Raw genomic sequence first — 19,126 nt, 5'->3', positions numbered from 1 at the left:
TAACAAGTAAAGGTTTTTTTTTAAAATACGCGCGAGTGAGGGGGTTGCGTTCGTTCGCTGCACTTATTTTTTGTCCAAATAGTTCCGCGGAGAAACCGGTTTTCACGAAAAGATTTTTCTTGTTGTGTTTTTGAATCACCAATCTGAAATAATTTTACAAAAAAGATAACCCCAAAAAATATTTATATAAAAATTCAAACTTATAAAAAACTTATGATCTGTGAAATCAGATTAAATTTTAATCGATAATGATCGATAATTAGCGTTTGTTCACACGGTTATACACAGTAGAGACCAGCTCAAATTCTGATTGGTCAGCTACAGTGTTTGCTCAATTTTGATTGGCCGATGAGATCTGGTCAATTCGGATTGGACGGTGGCTATCCGTTGTCACCCAGTCAGCGCACGGTGCACACGCCTCGGCGGCGGTGACGTAGCCGTTGCAGAATGCATACAGCAGCTGCGGCACCTATATCGAGGCATGAATCACGATTGCATGCAGTGCGTTGGCACTAGAAACTGGCCCTCTTGTTTTGTAATCAGTCCCATCCCGATGCGGATCGAATCTTACACAAGGACCCGAGATTTATTGCGTTCCGTTGTGGGTCGTTGCGGAATTGTCGTACTCCAATGCAAGTATTTGGCATCAGCTCTTCCCATGATAATCATCACTGCATTTCATGTTTTAACGTGTTTTTTTCCTGTAAGTTTTATTCATTTTATGTATGGATGTTGATTCACGTTAACGACCCCGTGTTTTTCCTGGTTGGGGGGCGATGACTGGGGCGTTGAACGGTTCTGGTTGCTGATTACTTTTCTTCCACACGATGCCTCGCGTGCGGTATCGACCCATGTATTCCCACATCCGGAAAATCAGGCTGGCCCCCTGCAACCCCTCCAAGACCCAACGCCCCTGCCAAACCACGACCCCCCGCGTCCCCCCGGCCCTCCCCTCGCCCCCCACCCCCCGCCAATCCTCCAGTTCCCCCTCCTCGTCCAGCAGCACCAGCCCCCCGTCGCGCCCCACCATCCCCCTGGGGCCGCCGCCCCTCCCGCCGCCGCGGGAGGCCGACGCCCCGCGTTCCGCCTTCGGCGTCTTCCAGTGCCTCATCTGCGCGCACTTCTCCAACTCCCGCACGGAATTCCTCGCGCACTTCGACAACGCCACGCATACCGCCCTGGGGGAGCGGCGGGTGCGGCTGGCGTGTAACGGCGCGGGGCTGACGGCGCCCTGTCATTTGCGGAGCAAGAGCGTGGAGCGGCTGAAGGACCATTTGCAGAAGATGGACTTCCACTACGTGGACGAGGACACCCCGGCCTGTATTGTCACGTTTGGCCCGGTGGGATCGTTCATCATGTGGGATGAGGACGGGGGAAATGGGGACGATGATGATGACGATGATGTGGAGGTGTTGGATTCCTAGGGCGGTTGGCGTGGCGTCTCGCAATGGGAAAATTACTATTCACTGGCGAGGTAATGGATTCCTAGGGCGGCTGGCCTGTCGCTTCCTTTAAACCCGAAATGCCGTCGCTGCATTTATACTCACGCAATGGCTTCCTCGGGGGGTCGGCCTGGCATCTAACCGGCCAATAATAATTGCACGGGTTTTTCTATATTTTTGAATACTGTTGGGTGTTTTTTACAAGCGTTAACTTATGTACAGGAAAATTCATATTTTATCGCGTGATCTCTTGGCGCTTTCGAATCGGCTGTCATAAATGTGGGGATGGAAAGGTTTGTTTGGGAATCCGCAACTCATTTCGTGGGGTATTGATTGAATTTTGCATTTGTTTTGTATATTCACCTGTTTTTTGCTGTGGTATTTAAACTGGAATGGACGGGCGACTAACAATAAAAACTCGGGATTTATTCCGCATTTTTTTTCGACCGATGGAAAATTATCACAGCTGTTATCAACAAAACCTGCACACTGGTTTACGTAACACGAACAAACTTTTATTTTGGCTATGTTATTAGAAATATCGTACAGAGAATATGCAGTAGAAAAGGAAGCCGTTGAGAAGACGATGTCGGAGGAGAAGAGCAATAATGTGAAACAAAATATTCAATAATATTATTGTCGTTGTGCAGACGAGAATCGCGTGAATCCCGGCGAATATTCGGTCAGTCTTTGTGCAGCTTCAGACCCTCCGACTCGTCGGCATCCCCGTCGTCCTGGAAGGCCAACTGCCGGCCCAGACTGCCCATCGTGATGCCGCCGGCGAAGAAGATGCACGGCACCCACGACCGGATGTACAGGAAATCCGGCTCCGAGTATCTGCACCGGGAGAATGTAATTAATTCGAATTAATTCGCAAAATAACCATCATCTGATAGAGTTTATCTTTCCGCAACCATACAAATGTTCCTCAAGGGAAAACAAAAATTAGAAGAAAAGATTATTAAATAAAGATTCAAACTTATCAGCAAAAATGAGAAAAACAGAAACGAATTGACAGAAAACCATGGAACAAAATATTCTGTAAAAATCAGAAAAAAAGGGGTATTAATTCACAGACAATTATAAACTAAAGTGACAAAACTATCTATGAAAATTTGAAAAAATACGGATCAACCGAAAGAAAATTATTCAATAAAGAAACAAAATTATCTGCGAAAATGAAAAAAATAGGGATAGATAAACAGAGCTAACAGGTTAGTTACATTTGAAAAAATAAGGATAAACCGAAAGAAATTATTCAATAGAGAAATAAAATTATTTGCAAAAATGAAAAACTAGAGATCAGTTTAAAAGAATTCTTAAATAAAGAAACTAAATTGTCTGAAAAGATGAGAAAAAATATAAACAAACTGGAAAAAAATAAAATGCCAGACAAATTAAGTGAAATTCTGTGTAAATGAGGACTGATACTGACTGGAAGATTTCGCTGTAGACGAGGATCTGCGTGACGAAGGTGGCCAGCACGGCGATGGCCAGGCCGAGGCCCAGGCCGCTGCGCGACCGGTCGAACAGCCACCACAGCCCGATGGACAGGGCGCCCAGCGTTATCGACAACTGCAGATTATTGGCAAACACAATTTTCTACAACACACAAAAATACCGGATTAATTCGGGAAAATAAATAAAATCCACAGCCCCTAAAGCGAAAAAATTATTTAAAAAACTACTAATTTACCGCGTTTTATTTGTTAATTAATATCCAATTTATTTTTATTACATGACTAATTTTTTGAAATTTTTCTGAATTTAAATTCACAAATTTACCGCGCTGGCGTGGTTGATCCCCACAAACACGGCGATACAGCGCATCACGCTGGACCATTCGCGTTTAAACATGTGCGGCCGTCCCAACTTCTCATCCACACACGGATAAATCCACCCGATAAATGCTACAGTTGAAAAAAAGTCGTCAGGCATATCAAGTAACGATTACGAAATCAAAATCAGCTGTTTTAAATGCTCGATCACAACATAAGTAACCATTTCCCTGTACAGGCATACAGCCACAGCATACCGCGCTACCGGGAACTCACCGGCTGCGGCGCCACAACACGGCGGCACCCACCACGCCGAGGAGAAGATGCTGGCCAGCACTTCCGGGGGGAACAGCGTCACTTTACGCTGCACCTGCAGGAGATTGAGCACCAGCGCGAAGACGACACCCACGGCGAAGAGGACCAGGGTGCGGACCAGGGTGGAGCGTTGAGATTGGCGAAGTAAGGCCTGCATAGGCACGGAGCTGCGCGACATACGCCGTCGCGCCTCACTGAATTTGAGCACCATGTCTGCAGCAAGGAAAGCAGAAGACTCTCTGGAAAATTCTCCACAACATACACAATCCCGGGAGGATCAAGGGGGAGAGGAAATCCCGCCAAATACGGCCATTAGGATTTTGGAAGGTACATCATTCGTCATCACAACACCAGCAGATTATGCATACGATAACGAAATCGACGGTGGGCTTCACATTTTTAAAATCGGCTCGACCTGTCGTTGTGGTGCGGCGGATATCTGGCCATCGCGGGAGATCGGAAGATGGCCACAAAAGTCAAAAAAGCAAAGGTTGGCTAACAATTTCCAAACAGGATGATTCATGTTTCTGCGCGCTGTGTGCTTTGAGTGTGCTTGCGATTTGCTGCACGCCGTATCGGCTGATCACGATCGCTGCGCGGTGATTGGTCGGTGGGTGGGTGGGGCTGTGGTAACGAGCGCTGTGATTGGCGCGCGGCCGTCGTGCCACTGCAGACACGCCCAGGCTGTTTTGGCCACGGAGACGGCGGTTACGTGAAAACGTGCGATTGCCGCCGGAAGTCACCAGTCAAATTGAACGTTTTTTATCTGATTTGAAGCGATTTCCAGTGATTTGTGATTTAACGGAAGTGAATATTCGTTCGGTACGTACTTGTTAAAAGTTAAAAAAGGTCGTTTCAGAGATGAGCGACGATAATCAGCTGCTACGTAAATTTAACCGCGTTAATTACCTTGAATTTGCGTTAATTGTCCAATCAGAAATGATTGGAACAGATTCGAAATTAAAATTATTGAATTCTTAAACATTTGGTTTCCAGAATATTTTTATCATGCTGTAAAGAATGAAATTAAATATTAACAGCTACTAAAAAAAATAAAAATATTATCGTTATTTGTAACGGCTATTCCAGTCATACAATAATCCGGCTAACATAATATTTCATTTATATCGATATCGGCATTTAATTTTAAATTTCGGCACCAAGAAATTGTTAAAATAAACAAAAATTATTAAATTAAATTTTCGTTGCAGTCGTTTCAGAATTTCAAAGCCTGGCTTTATTTGGAAGTGATTGATTTCATATGAAATTAAAGAAATAAATTTTGAAATTCGACACTGCCTATTTTTTTCCCGTCATAAAAATAGAAATTAAAATGGCAGATGATTATAGTCGTGAAGATATTTTTATTTTGAACACTTCATAGAAGGAAGAAACGAAACAGAATGTAATAATCCAGTAGGAATATCACGATCTCAGGATGACAATTCGTGTTAAAATGCTTTTCGTTGACGTGTTGCAACCAACTCAGCGCTGATAAAAAAATTCCGATCGACACGACGCTCGCAAAAACATTAAGTGTACACGGCGCCAACAGAGCACAATCAAATTCCTTGCCGACGCTTAGGCGGATTCTTTAGGGTCCACCGATACTGGCCGCTGTAAAGAATAACCAACCAACCGTGGGCATGAAATTATACAACGAAAAATTCCACAGTTCAGTGTTGACATTTGTGAGTTGATGCTACATCAACAGCACACGCTAACAAACTGCTCTTCCACTTTTCGAAAATAACACTTTCAAACTCCAACGGTTTTATAGATACTGTAATGAAATCATTACGCAAAACAACATTCAAATAATAATCAACGCTTATAAATATTAATACAACTATTTAAATAATAACAAAAAATTCTAATCATTTTAAATAAGACCTTATTCAGTTTTTATCGAATTTAATATTAAAGGTACGTACTTATTCACAGTAACCATATGCACAAAATAATTACTAAAATGCCATTACAAATAATACATACATTCATTAAAATAAATCAAAATCAATATTACATACCATAATTAATTTTATTGGTGATTTTTCTACCGCAGTGAGTGCATCAACTTCATTTTATAGTGAATAATTTAGCCAAAAGGTAATAAAATTAGGAACGTACGCAGGTGACAGCTACAGATCGGAGAAACCTAAGAAAACAAAAGAAACAGCACGTACCGCGGTTGCTGCGCGTAGGGTGTGGTGAAGAAGGTCTCGGCCAACTGTTTCGTGATGGCGTGCTTATTCCTGGCCATCTCGGCCTGCACGACATCCAGCCGGAACTGCACCTTGACGGCCGAGTCGCCCTCCTTCAGCAGGGCCTCCTGCCGCGGGATGGGCAGGGAGTGCTCGTAGGGAAAGGGCCGTTCGGGATGGTACAGTACCAAGGTGCGACCCTCATCGGCGCACACCACCCAGTGGTCCCTGCAGAATGAAACACCGTGTCAGCGTCAATCAGCTCGGGAGACGGGCGATTAACACGCCAGCACCTGCTGTCGACGTCCTGGATGGGCGCGGGCGCGGGCACGTGCGAGTCCAGACGGTACTTGCTGTTGAGGACGGGGCAGGTGTGCACACTGCGCTGCAGCGAAACTGAGAGGAAGGAGCTGCGACGGAGCAGCTGGCTGCACAGGCTGGCCATGCTGCGGGAGGGAGCGATCCTGTGAGAGGATCAGACGGTCAGTGGAGTGCAGCGGATCGTGATGATGAGAAATAAATTAAATTAAACAGGGAGGAGAATGGCAGGGAATGATAAAAAACAAGTTCTGGTACGTCCTGTTGATGAAAAATTATTGAAAATCCACTGAAATCAGCATCATACAAACAGTAACAAACTGCAAAGTGCAACACGACAACATGAAAATTCTTGCAGTTGAGTGCCTGCCTTGGCGGGTGGCCGTTCTACACAGTGTACGAGAGTATCAGTCTCGTCATCATAATATAAATTTTACTGTATGTACTGTATGTAATGTACACGTTTTTGAGTAGCAATATTTCAAGCATTATGGCAATAAGCATTATTATTTTTTGTATTTTGCAATAGTTTTTGAGCCCGTTGTTTTGAAGTTCAGCGCCTATTGATCTGTTGTGTTGTGCGAGACCGACGATCGGAATAACTTGCCTTCGTAAGTGCAAGTTGCAACCGATCTGCATAACACCGTGCAATTTAGCGTACAAGTTCGTACGCATTTGTCGCTGTCGACCTGCACATCGAGGCTGTTTTCTTTTTTCAAACTTTGTGCTACGACGTTGGCTTCGTATTCGTGTAAGTGTATTTCAGGCCCAACTGGATAGTGGACAGCCAACTAGAGTAGCAACCGTAGGGTAAGGGCTTGAAGTGTTGGATTGTAAAAGGAAACCTGAAACTGCGGAGATCGTTGCACTAACAGTGACTAACTTGCATATTATGCAAGTTATCTTATTCGTAAATACTTTTGCTTCTAATAATACCGTTGTTTTGATGTGTAGTCGATCGCAATCGCCACTGCATCATCCGTCGAGCGAGGTGGCATGGAGGGACGCATTATACGGGATCGCGAAACAGGAAAGCGGAAGATCTTTACCAAGCACCAATGGAGAACCTTGTGTGCCGTGGAGTCCTGCTCGAAAATTGCGCGCAAAGGAGGATACTGTCACACTCAAGGGCACGGAGGCACCCCAGCCAAATCATCTGGTAAGCTTGTTACGGGTTTTTATTTATGTATCCAACTTGTCAGTTGCGGTTGTAGGGCTCGAGGGGTGGTTAAAATTTTCTGTTAATACCGTAGTTTATTGTGCAGTGAAACCTGCACTGCATATTTTATACATGCATATTAACAGGGGCAGTCGCATTAGCAAACTTAAGCCCGATGGGGTAGGGCGGGTGGCAAATTAAACAGCTTGCATTCACGGTCAGTCAAAATAGAACAGATTAGCACTCTTACCGGCAGACACACCCTTTAAAGTAACTATCAAGTCCGGCAGAGAAGTCCGCCATATGTTTGATGGACAACGATTCCGCAAATTATGCACGACGGATTCGTGTTCGAGTGTAGCCAAAGTGGGCGCCAAGTGCAAGAAGCATCACCGGATCTCGCATAACGAACCAGGTATAAGTACAATAGTCGTTTACTGTTGTAACGATAGTCACATACAGTAACTACTCGTAACTTTATGGTCTGCCTGTGCTGTAAAATATTCCTACTTCCGCCGCTGCCGGTGTTGCACTCGTATTCCCACTTTATTACGGTACTGAAGAAAACAGCCGTATTTTGCCATTGCTTTATTCGGCTAGTTGTTACGAAAACGGCTTGGTTTGAGTAATAAGGTACATGCCCGAGGTTATGCGGACTGTGGGCGCTCGCTAGCGTTAACGTTTTAACGCTCAGCATAACGGTAAGCGCATCGCGTATTCGCGTACAGGACGGTGCGCGTTCATTTTGCCACCCTCGTAAAACCCCACTTGGTCCAGGTTGTTTGTTTACATAAGGAATCAAAGCGGCATTAATAAACAGACATACTCGTATATAGAAGTATACGTTTCCACTATGGTATCTTATAATTTTTATGTTATTGTAGCGGATGCTGGAACCGCTGCGGTTGACCCGGGAACACCAGCTAACGAGCCCACCGATGCAGTGGCAGCCGCCATCACCGGGAATCCATCGTCCGAGAAGAGCACACCAGCGGCCGTCATCGCCAACACACCGGACACCACGAGCCTTTTAGCGGCAGCCACCGCGAGCGATGCTACTGGTTCCGGCAAGCTGAAGCGTGAGTTGTTAATAAAAATGTTAGAAGAGCGCAGTATACGCATTTCTGTGCAAAATTCGAAGAAGATCGGTTCATAATGAGACTTTTGGTACACCTGAATGCATTTAAACTTTTTGGACTCGTTTTCCACCCATAGTTCCAAAGCCGCGCGAACAGGCGTCTTCACTTCCGTGAAGGCTGATTATTTGCTTCCAGATGGTGTAGAACAGTTCGGTTCACAAGTTGATAATAAAGCGGAAATTTCGCAGGTGCTAAAATCAAAATTTACCGACAGTGCTGGGTGCCGGGTTGTCTCAGCCAGAAAAGCCGGGCCAACGCCCAGCTGCCGCCCGAAGAGCAGGCTCATTTTTTCAGCTTCCGTTTTACGTACGCCAGTAACGATCTGGTGCCGAGTTGGTCCCGCGCGCTGCAGCAGTTCTCCAAACGCCCACCAACGCGATCCCACTGCATTTGTCATCACCATTTTCACCCGGCATTCTTGAAACGCAGCAGCACGAGTGGCGGCAGGCGCGGTGAACCGTTATCCAAATGGAAGCTGTTCAAAGGAGCTGTTCCATTTACTGAACCGGGTAAAGGATGAAATTCAAATAATTTTGGGCTATTTGAAAATAAATTTCAGTAAAAGAATTATTTAAAATTTTTTTTCCCAAAATAATTATTTTTCTATAAACGTAGCAAGTAAATGAATTTGTTGTTAATGCTCGCCAGTACGAGTATATATTATTATTTTTAACAGTCATTCCAGCGTATCTTATTTTAATCCCCTTTAATTTGATTAACGATTTTGGATGTTTTTTTAATGTTTAAGTTCGATCATTTTTATTAGTATAAATCAGCGCAGGCATTTTGTTATGTACACTGGCTGTTGTCGAAATAAATACATTAATATTTGGTTAATATTTTCTCCTAAAATTAATTAATAATAAATACAAAACTGTAATTTTCCCTTCGAACCGCTTTAAATGTCCGCAGCCCGGTTTGATTTTGCAGTGATGTAATAAATTGTAATTTCACTCGTAGATCCTGTTGATCTCCCTGCGAGTCCCACACGGAGTGCCACACCAGCGGATACTAACATGCACCCGTCCGCGTTTGAATCTATCCTCGCCAACCTCAATTCGGTCACCTTACCCGATGGCTGGAGCTGCATAATCTCCCCAAGCAACAACCGGCGGATTGTTTTCATGGACTCCAACGCCCCCGGCACACCGGCGTTCAAAGTAGCCCACCTGGGTGAGGAAGGGATCAGTGACCTTTTCATCCGCGGGAAGTCCATGCCGCCGCATGTCGTCTCGGGGATCCTTCCGCGCCTCCCGCCCGACTACTCCGTACCGGATGTGGAGGAGTTCATTAGGTGTTTGCACTCACTTCCGGTTTGCCAGAATACAATTTCGGCGGAATCGGTGGCGAGTTGTCAGGGGTTGATACGGTCACGCCAGTCGTTCTGTGCACCGTGCGCCCAGTTGCGCAGATGCTCAGCCCGAAACGAAAAACGTTGGAGCAAGCGGAAGTTGACAGCTTCCCGAACAAATGAGGCTGCCGACGAACCGTCGCCTGCATGAAAGCGAAGAGAATTTGAAAATGTTTCAGGAGATCCAAAAGGTTAACCTGCACGTACTCGACCTTGATAATGATGGTTCCTTTAAATGTGCTCCAAAAAGCGAGACTATTGATTTTGTATGACAGTATTAGTACGGTTTTATATTTGTTGGTCCATAATAAAACTTTTGGTACACCTGAATGCATTTAAACTGTTGCAATTTATTTTGTCCATAACTCCCTAACCGGATGTTGCGAGTCCAAACGGTTTTCACGTCCATGTACACCAATCAGTTGGCTAGACAGTTTCATGAGACAATGCAAAAAAGTGTTTGGGACTCCGCGAAAGTGAACGTTCTTGTACATGTACACGAATTTGGCACCATGTATCCGGGCTACTTGCCTTAATTAATTGCGATTAATTCTATGTGGCTTTGTGGTAGTGAAGTAAAAATTCAGATGCTGTATTTGCTAATCAAAGAAAACCAAATACAGAGTAGTGTACATGCCCAGGACGGAGTACACTCTGTTTGTACAGTGCTCGTATAATAATTATAATTTCCGCTTGTACGTGACTACGAAAAGATTAGCAGCTGTTCCAATGCGTTGTATTGAACTGTAATTACCGCACCATTTACACAGCTGCTGCATACTACAAATATTGTATAAGGAAAGAGTATCAAACCGTGTTTGCAGATAAACTACACTATACGCACGTACATGGTGTGGTTATTTTTTATATCCGGTATAATTGACGCTAATAACGCTGGTAATGATGTCCGGCAGCGGTTGTGGTGCTGTTCACCGTCTAAATCAGTGAGAATCACAATATATGTACAGTAGCCCGCGGCCGCAGCACGCGTGCAGGCGCTGCGGAACCGGTACAACACCGTTATTACGCGCTACAACAATTCCTGTTAATAATGAAAATTGGCACTTTGATCGACGTAATTACCAGTGTTTTGAATGTTTATTGCCGTGTTTGATGCGAATTAGTTATGCAGTGATCCGTCTACGATGCGCAAGCACTTTTCGTTATCCATAAACGAGACTTTTCACAAAAATCAGCATCTGCATAATTGAAGACGTATTATTACTGGCTATTTATATTATTATTATTATCTTCCTGGAGCAGACAAACCATTCATGGGACTAAACATATTACAATAATTTATTATGACACAATGATTCTGATCCTGTCGTGGATGTCTTATTTATTAGAAAGATAACCGGAAGAACGTCCCGATAACCGGAAGAAGTGTACGTATTACTGGTGTTTGACGAAGAGTGATAACTTGATTAGCCTAGCTCATATAATGTCCGGGAATATTTCTATTAAGGCTTAAAATGCGTATTATGTAGCGGCTTGGAGCTCCCGCTTGCAACGTAGCTTCGGAAGGAAGATACTGACCGGTCAAGTGCATTTATGTCTGTATTTCGTAGTCGGACGTCCAGTTTGTTAATTCACACGTTGCTGGTTGGGTTGGGGCCTTGGGCGCCGTTGCAACAACGCAACCCGTTAACCGGAAATGGCCAACTCCAGCGCCATCGAGCTGTTTAACCAGTCGGAAGTGTGCCGGCGCGCCGCCTCCATGATGGTGAACCTGACCCGGCACGACGCCTTCGGGTGTCCGGCGCGTCCCTCCACCAGGGGTCCCGATGTGCCCGACCTGCACGCCCGCATCGACACCTTCAACCCGGCGTCGCAGTTGTACTTTATCGGCTACCCCTTCCTGCTGGCCATAGGCCTAATAGGGAATACCTTACTGCCGGTATTTCTCTGGAAGACACAGCCGCGCACCACCTACCTCGCGTATATGACGGCCATCTGCGTGTCCAACTCGCTGGTTCTGTAAGATACATTACTTAGAAAAATGTAACACAGTTTTCTTGCCGCTAATAAAAGACTGCGCGCGACAGGTTGTTTGAGTTTCCGGGATACATCGCGACATACGTAACGTCCATGCATTCCAATAGGGATCTGCGGGATTTCATGCTGTACAGCCTGGGCATACAGATGTTCGGTGAAGACACTTTTACACAAATATCCAACTGGTACGTTATTTCAGTCAAATTTTTATTTACGCCAATCGTATTTCTTTCTCAATTTTACAAGCAGTTCAAGACTGCTTCTGCTATACTTAATTTTGGATTACTGTAATTATACATTCTGTAAATAAAGCTTGGGTTTCTTGCAGGACGGTGGTGGCGTTCTCGGTGGAGCGGTTAATCGTCATCTGGCGGCCGTTGCAGTTCCAGGCCCGGCGGCGGCAGCGTTTCGCCCTGATCGTCATGGCGGTAATCGCCGTCCTAGCGGTGGCGCTGTCGCTGCCGGCCACCGTGATCTACTACAAAATGGGCCAGCGTATGGGCTTCTTCCAGCACGAGATGGACCACTGTCCCGGCATGCTGTCCATGGCGCAGAATATCCAGCGTATCGCCCAGATCCTCATCCTCGTCGAAGTACGCACACTGCATATGTTATTACCATCGTGACCTTTACGCGCGATATATATGTATACGTTTTTATGGAGGCTATAGTGACCTTTTATTTACTTACACTATAGTTTATTTACTAGTACTTGTCTAAGTTCATATTACATATTTCCCCTTTGACCTATTGTTCGATCTGCGGAAGGTCACCACGTGTTTTTTGGAATGTGTAGGGCGTGATCGTGAGCGTGGTGGTGCCGGTGATCACCTTCCTTATCCTGATGACCACCAGCTTCCTCTTGATCCTCCTCCTCACCCGCCACCGTTTACACCGGAAGAACGTCCTGCAGAAAGGTCAAGCATTACCTCCGGACACCGTTAGCGCCCTGTCCAACCCGACGGCGTGTCTGCTGCGCGCCGTGGCGGCCTACTTCCTCACGCAGATCCCCTACGCCGTGTACATGCTGCTGCTGACGCTGTCCATGCCCCCCAAATGCCAGGGTCTGGTCAGTATGTCCGCCGAGAAGAAGGTCTCGCCGGTCATCCAGTTCATCTTCCTGGCCTACTACGCCCTGACCTTTCTCATCCACAATAATTTATTAACGGAGATTGGCGAGTATATTCGGCGACGATTAAAGGCCCGCAAGAAACACTCGCAGGCAGAGGCCCTGGTGACACCTGGGACGTCCTCCACCTCACTCTAATTAATGTGTCGTTGTCTCTCTCCTGGAACTGACAGTATACAGGAATCGCTAATACAATTAGTCCGGCAGCTGTCTAGCTGAATCTAGTCAAAATCTAATTTAATTTACGTGGTTTAAATCATATTGTAATCATGGCCGTTGTGATGCCGTCTCCTTGAATTACATTTTCCCGATGGGTGACAGGTAAATTCCATTGGAATATTTATACTGAGGGTTGTATGGATTCGAGAGAACCTTTTGCTTCCTCGCGGAACGGTTTGGGAATTTGATTTTTCTGGAAGTCGTTGTCGAAGCCAAGTGTAAATTTGCGTCTGTAGGCTACAGACTGTAGCAGTTTGCGCACGCATTTGACTAGCGCGATATTCAGTGTAATACGGTGTACTTCCGGTGTGAACGATCAGTGCATCTAGCAACTATAATCAACCTTTTGTATACTCAGCTTGAACGCCAGTTCGTGTTATAACATGTCTGCGCCGATGAACATTTTCGTCCGGTTCAGAATCAGGCAAGCCGTTACTTAGCCGTATGATGCCGTTTCTGGGAATCGTAACGCGCCGGCGGGGTCCCTTCGTGTACTTATATCTCGTACATCCCAGGACTTAAAAAAAACTTGACTTGTGCCATTCGGTGCGTGATTCAAAAATTGAATAATAAAATCAACAAACAGCGTGCAACAGGAACAAATGCAATGAGCACAATTCGCCGGCACCGGGGTCTTCCAGAGACGTGCAGTATGTTAAGAGAAGTGGGCCGGTACGTGATACCAAATTCGTGTACATCAGTACATGTACGAAAAGTTCGGCTTTCGCGCACTCTCAAACACAGCTTTGCATTTGTTTTTATGGCATTGTGTAGCCGAATGGTTTATATAAACTGGCGTGAAAACAGTTTGTACGCGCATCATCCGGTTGGGTAGTTGTAGGCGAAATAAAACCGATCTCATTATAAACCGATCTTCCTCAAATTCTGCATTTCTTTTTCCTCCAAAACTATATCTATGGATTTGTCTGTCTGTACATCTATCGATCTCACACAGGCCAAGGTTAAAATTTATTACCACCCAAATATAAATTAGGCATACATAGAATAATTTAGTATTCACCCGGTTCGGGCGTTATACAATTTTTATGGCGTATGATCAACCGTCCAACGGCCGGCTGCTGGTTGGTTTGAGCGTCAGCGTCTTCATCAGGACGATCTTGGATCCGGCGGCTTTCGCGCCGTACTTGCGCGCCCGCCACGCCGTGCGCACCTGCTTAAGGAGGTTGTTGTGGTAGAGAAAGGTCACGGCGTAGTTGAGCAGGAAGAGCGTGGAGACGGCGGGGGCGGCGCGGTTCTGCATGTGCAGCTGCAGCGTCATGACGATGTAGCAGCGCGGCGTGACGACGATGGTGTACAGGGAGTGGATGACGCGCGGCAGCTGCGTGATGAAGTAGCCGAGGATGGCGCGGAAGAGGGTGCGGTGGCCGCCCAGCCCGCTGAGGGCCAGGGAGCGGGAGGGCGGGGCGCCGGCGCCGGGATCGGTGGAGTTACTTCCGTTGCTGGCGGCCGACTGCAGGTGGCGCTTCCGGTAGGCGCTGCTGCGCAGGATCTGGATGACGAGAACGAGGCTGGTGACGAACATGATCACCGACGTCACCAAGTGGTACCACGATGGCCACGTACAGACCCTGCAGTGCAATTTAATGTAAAATTTTTTAAGCCAGCTCGCCGGAAATTCCCAACGTGGGAAGTGTTCACGTTTCTGGAAAACGAATCCCGTTTTTTATCCTGTACTGATGGAAGGCTGGGAGTTTTCGGGCCGGTTTTAAGGGAAATGGCCCGGTACATAGCGTCAAAAACGGGATGCATACGCAAACTTTCCACCCATTTTAGTACGCCATATGTCGGCAACCGGATGTTGCGCGCGCAGACCTTTTTCAGAACACTGGATAGTGTATACAAATCATTTAGCTTTAGAATGACATAAAGTATTACAAGAAAGTGATTCACAGTGCGCGAACGCGAAAGTTTTAGCGAATGTATCCCATTTTTGGCGCGATGTACCGGGCCATTTCCCTTAAGTGAGCCGTAACATTTTATGGGTCGTAAAATTCGGGACTGATCTGGAGAAGCGCGTTCTACTGCTTTCTCAAAAGGAAATTCTACGGCTGTTTCCAGTACGCAACCCGAGATAGGACAGAGACTGTTTTTTTTAAGGTTGAAGAATTTTAACTGTCAAGTAGTGTACCAGCGCTAGCATTTTTGTTATTTGGAATGCTACTGCGAAAAGAATATAGTATATTTTAGCCGTAGCCAGCAAGTAACAGAGCAGTCATAGGCGCTGGTATAGTTAAAATTCAAATACAGAAAAAAACAACCAAAGTCACTATCTTCTCTCAAGTTAAAAGGTCACGTGCTCAAAACCCGTATCGTAGCGTTTCCTTTGACAATAACAAGAATAAAACGGTGCTCGAGAAGACGCAGCAGAACGCACTTCTCCAGTTAAGCCCAGAATTTCACGATCCGTGAAATGTAACAATTCATTTAAAGACTGGCCAAAAACTCCCAACGTTTTAGTTCCTCAAGGATAAGAAAGGTATCTATTTTCTAAAATTTCGGCTATCGGAAAAATATTACTGAATTGGTGCTTCTTTTTTCATAATTGGTAATGCGAAAAGAAATGAAAAAATGTACTACAGACTATACTACAGAGGGTTATACCATCATATTAATTTGTTATGTAATACTGCTGATTATATTAGCCGGGATTGCGATAGTGCAACGGGGCCACAAGTGGCGCCGAGTGCGTAATACGCGCCGGCAATAACATGCCACTTGAACGACGGTATTAATCCGCTGTAATACCCGGTATTTTAATTCGCAGGCCGATACAGAACTGCAGTATACGTATTAGTGTGTACAAGCCGGATTCCAAATTACTGTACTTGCGTCAAAGATGCAGGTAGTGCAATAGTGGCGCTTAAAGCAATAGCCACTACACTACCTAAGCTGTGAATATAGCTTTTACACTAGTACCTCGACGATAACGAGGATCTTGGCCAGGTTGCGCACGTCGTGCAGCGTGATGGCCATGGCGTGGTTGGTGCACTCGTTGGCCGCGAAGATGCCGATGGCGTTGAGGGACCAGTAGAAGACGACGATGCCGGGAATGGCCACGGCCAGCGCCAGCACCCCGATCCCCATGACCACCAGGTAGCCGTAGCGTAGCGGCACCCCGTGGCGGTACTGTAGGGGCTTGGAGATGACCAGCACGCGCTCCATCGACAGCGCGATGATCGTCCTGCAAACATGCAACATGGAAAAAACAACACAGCCGTACTTTGCGATTGCTTTATTCGGCTAGTTGTTTCGAAAAATATCTTAACGGTATATGTACGGTATATACGGTACATATGGAGTGCATGTGCATACAGTGGAGATGGGGAGAAAGTCAGGCAGGTACTCTATATTATGACAGTACTGTACCAGTTGGAAATCTGGCTGAAAAGATCCTCGGCGAACAACTGCAGACCCATACTGTGCAGGACGTAGACGATGAAGTCGCGATGCCGGCGCAGGCTGTCCGACGAGGTCACGAGAAATCGTGGCAGCTCCAACCATCTGTAATCACAGTGTCATATATAAAATAAAACACAGAAAAACATACATTAAATTTATTGCAATGTCTACCACTTCCTCTAGATTACACCATGAAGCAGACAAGTTAATATTTTGCAACTTATATGGATGGTTTGTAATTTAGACCGATATTTGGCATACATCAGCGTAACCAGAGTGGCGTGATACACCGTAATATGCAGTTTGGCGTAACCCGTGAATTGTATTTGTCGTAACTGGCTCATTTTCAACTTTATGGCCCTAATTATTTTGCAGAAAAGTTTCAAGAAGATCGGGTAATAACCAGGCTTTTGGTACACAACAATGCATTTAAACTTTTCGCGCCCATTTTACGCCATATGTCGGCAACCGGATTTTGTGCGCGTAAACGGTTTTCAGAACGACATACCAAAATCATATGGCTTTAGAATGACATAAAGCGTTACAAAAAAGTGATCCAGAGTGCGCGAAGGAGAATGTTTCAGCCTGTGCATCCCATTTTGGCCACCATGTACCGGGCCATTTTCCTTAACCCCTGAATTCGTATTTTTGGCTGTACCTTTTTTTGTCACTACAGGCACAGTAATCGTGAACCTGGCTTGTACAGTTGTACGTACATGAGAATGATGCCGGAGAGCGCGGTGACGGCCAGATACAGCGTCCGGGTGCTGCGCTTCTGGAAACTAAGAAAAACCAGGTAGCCGCCGTTGCCGAGGGTGGCCATGACGAGGAGGAGGGGGTAGCCGATGTTGATGAAGACGGTGGTGGCCCACTGGTTGATACGCGAATTGATCACCGAGCCGTTCAGCGAGGGACACGTGCCCAGCAGGGTCACATTGTGCAGCAACCGTACCGCGCAGTAATAATTCCCGCTGCCGTCGAAACTGAACTCCATCATTCAACGGGAAAAGAAAAGTAGGGATGGTCCAGTTTTTCCACCAGACTGAAGTTTCGCGGTTGTCTGCTCCTGTGCCGTAATAATAATAATAATAATCATCGGTATTCCCCGCTTTCACGCGATATGACATAATCCATTCCACGTGCGACGCTTAATTAATTAGATCAAGTTTCCCGCTAATTTTGATCAACACACTGGACAAATATTTCTGCAGCGAGTGGAATATTCCGGGAAACTATCCCGTTAAACTGGCAAGAATCGGGAAAGTGTTTATGCAGATGTATATATATGTAAAGGTCACGGGCGCACACGCGTCTCCTTGACGCAGATGCCGATGGAGAAAACTGGAATTTACCGGAAGCTAAGCGCGGTGTAGCAGGTTAGGACGGACGCTTGTCATGATTCATTTAATCAACTGCTGCTCGAGTGCTCATCACATGCCGGTGCCGTATTGCCGCGCCAACATAATTACACGATATTCCCCCCTTTAACCGGCTGTCTGTACTGTATAGTACGCACCGGCGGTTCTAACCGGAAATTCGGGATTACGATGACTAAGGCGCGTTGATGACAATGCGGATTGCCGGTTTGGACAGCATGATCGGCATACGTGTGCGTTAATTAATCACTTTTCGAGGAGCCCCTTCTCCACGCGTCCACTTGTCTTGCCGCTGAAACGGAGCAGTGCACCGTGCCCGGTATAATACTGTATTTACGCATACTTCTACTGCATTGTTGCGCCGGAGGGAGACTGCACCGCGTTGCCTTTAATATACTGCTCTGCTTCCGGGCGCGCAAGGTCGTCGAGTTATAATATCCATAATATAATACCAGTATTATGTTTACTACAGATGTATGTCGAGCGCTTCGAAGGGCCATACATGTGCGACAGCGATATTATTATTATTATTACGGCACAGGAGCAGACAACCCCAAAGGGACTGCCAGTCTGGTCGAACGGAAACAGGTTCTCTGCTTTAAAAACATTTAGGACAGATCGACAGATTTTAGTAGAAATTTGAAAGCAGGTACAGAACTGATTTCAAGAATTTATGTTTAACAACAAGAATTTTATCAGGAAGACACATCAGCCGCATTTCTATAGTCTACTGTCCGATAACTTTCTTTGTCCGTGTAACCTCGAACCAGACCGGCTTCCGTACAGTCATATCCTTTCCTTGGATCATGTCCCGTTTGTTGTACACAACGTACAGTTCCAGAGTCCAGAAAAGATCGATTATGGCTGGTTTAGTTAATGTGTACATTTCCTCGCAGTTTAATCTTTATTGGGCAATAGCCGCCAAGATAACAATGATTGCAAGCGCCGGTACACTACGTGAAAGTAAAAATTTAAACATTAAAAAAACAACCAAAATCTCTATCTTCTCTTGGGTTAAAAGGTAACGTGCTCAAAACAGCCGTAGCATTTCCTTTTACAACGGCGAGACTAAAACGCTGCTTAATGAAAGCAGTAGAACGCGCTTCCCCAGTTAAGTCTCGAATTTTACAGCCCATGAAATGCAACAGTTCCCTGAAAGCGGGGCCAAATACTCCCAACGTCTCAATCACTAAAGGATAAAAAAAGTTTCCATTTTCCACAAACGAATATGTCCGGCGCTTAGCAGTTTAATTAGGGTCTACTTGCGCAGGTTCATTA

At 45.7% G+C, this 19,126-nt stretch overlaps 5 protein-coding genes across 9 annotated transcripts; 2 read left to right on the top strand and 3 right to left on the bottom strand.

The window, feature by feature from the left end:
• Window positions 1-1,941: 1,941 nt before the first annotated feature.
• LOC129582508 (insulin-induced gene 2 protein-like) lies at window positions 1,942-4,053 on the bottom strand. Its single transcript, XM_055474026.1, has 4 exons — window positions 3,497-4,053; window positions 3,228-3,352; window positions 2,878-3,044; window positions 1,942-2,279 (listed from the first exon to the last, which is right to left on the bottom strand). Exons 1-4 carry the CDS (start codon window positions 3,744-3,746, stop codon window positions 2,126-2,128), a joined length of 696 nt encoding a protein of 231 aa, XP_055330001.1. The 5' UTR covers window positions 3,747-4,053; the 3' UTR covers window positions 1,942-2,125.
• An 832-nt stretch (window positions 4,054-4,885) lies between these two features.
• Window positions 4,886-6,351, bottom strand: LOC129582509 (39S ribosomal protein L42, mitochondrial-like). Its single transcript, XM_055474027.1, has 3 exons — window positions 6,033-6,351; window positions 5,722-5,967; window positions 4,886-5,152 (listed from the first exon to the last, which is right to left on the bottom strand). Exons 1-3 carry the CDS (start codon window positions 6,182-6,184, stop codon window positions 5,098-5,100), a joined length of 453 nt encoding a protein of 150 aa, XP_055330002.1. The 5' UTR covers window positions 6,185-6,351; the 3' UTR covers window positions 4,886-5,097.
• A 172-nt stretch (window positions 6,352-6,523) lies between these two features.
• LOC129582507 (uncharacterized) lies at window positions 6,524-10,224 on the top strand. Of its 4 annotated transcripts, XM_055474024.1 has the most exons (7): window positions 6,524-6,668; window positions 6,824-6,867; window positions 7,012-7,216; window positions 7,473-7,631; window positions 8,101-8,295; window positions 8,544-8,864; window positions 9,316-10,224. In XM_055474024.1, exons 3-7 carry the CDS (start codon window positions 7,054-7,056, stop codon window positions 9,855-9,857), a joined length of 1,380 nt encoding a protein of 459 aa, XP_055329999.1. In that variant the 5' UTR covers window positions 6,524-6,668; window positions 6,824-6,867; window positions 7,012-7,053; the 3' UTR covers window positions 9,858-10,224. The 4 variants fall into 4 exon arrangements, with proteins under 4 accessions (XP_055329999.1, XP_055329998.1, XP_055329997.1 ...); XM_055474023.1 differs by lacking the exon at window positions 6,824-6,867 and having other exon boundaries at window positions 6,524-6,808; XM_055474022.1 differs by having other exon boundaries at window positions 6,524-6,867.
• A 605-nt stretch (window positions 10,225-10,829) lies between these two features.
• Window positions 10,830-13,316, top strand: LOC129582330 (uncharacterized). 2 transcript variants are annotated; one of them, XM_055473840.1, is made up of 5 exons: window positions 10,830-11,094; window positions 11,278-11,686; window positions 11,755-11,889; window positions 12,033-12,297; window positions 12,501-13,316. In XM_055473840.1, the coding sequence occupies exons 2-5, from the start codon at window positions 11,364-11,366 to the stop codon at window positions 12,969-12,971; spliced, it is 1,194 nt and encodes a 397-aa protein (XP_055329815.1). In that variant the 5' UTR covers window positions 10,830-11,094; window positions 11,278-11,363; the 3' UTR covers window positions 12,972-13,316. The 2 variants fall into 2 exon arrangements, with proteins under 2 accessions (XP_055329815.1, XP_055329816.1); XM_055473841.1 differs by having other exon boundaries at window positions 11,197-11,686.
• Window positions 13,317-14,373: 1,057 nt separating this feature from the next.
• LOC129582352 (uncharacterized) lies at window positions 14,374-18,000 on the bottom strand. The gene is made up of 4 exons (XM_055473866.1): window positions 17,189-18,000; window positions 16,440-16,574; window positions 15,990-16,254; window positions 14,374-14,641 (listed from the first exon to the last, which is right to left on the bottom strand). The coding sequence occupies exons 1-4, from the start codon at window positions 17,467-17,469 to the stop codon at window positions 14,501-14,503; spliced, it is 822 nt and encodes a 273-aa protein (XP_055329841.1). The 5' UTR covers window positions 17,470-18,000; the 3' UTR covers window positions 14,374-14,500.
• Between the last annotated feature and the right edge of the window lie 1,126 nt (window positions 18,001-19,126).

Source organism: Paramacrobiotus metropolitanus, unplaced genomic scaffold, assembly GCF_019649055.1.
Source record: "Paramacrobiotus metropolitanus isolate TYO unplaced genomic scaffold, Prichtersi_v1.0 Parri_scaffold0000007, whole genome shotgun sequence".
NCBI classification, from domain to species: Eukaryota; Metazoa; Tardigrada; class Eutardigrada; order Parachela; family Macrobiotidae; genus Paramacrobiotus; species Paramacrobiotus metropolitanus.
Note: the sequence above shows the minus strand (reverse complement) of the source record. Positions and strands in the feature narration are given on the sequence as shown.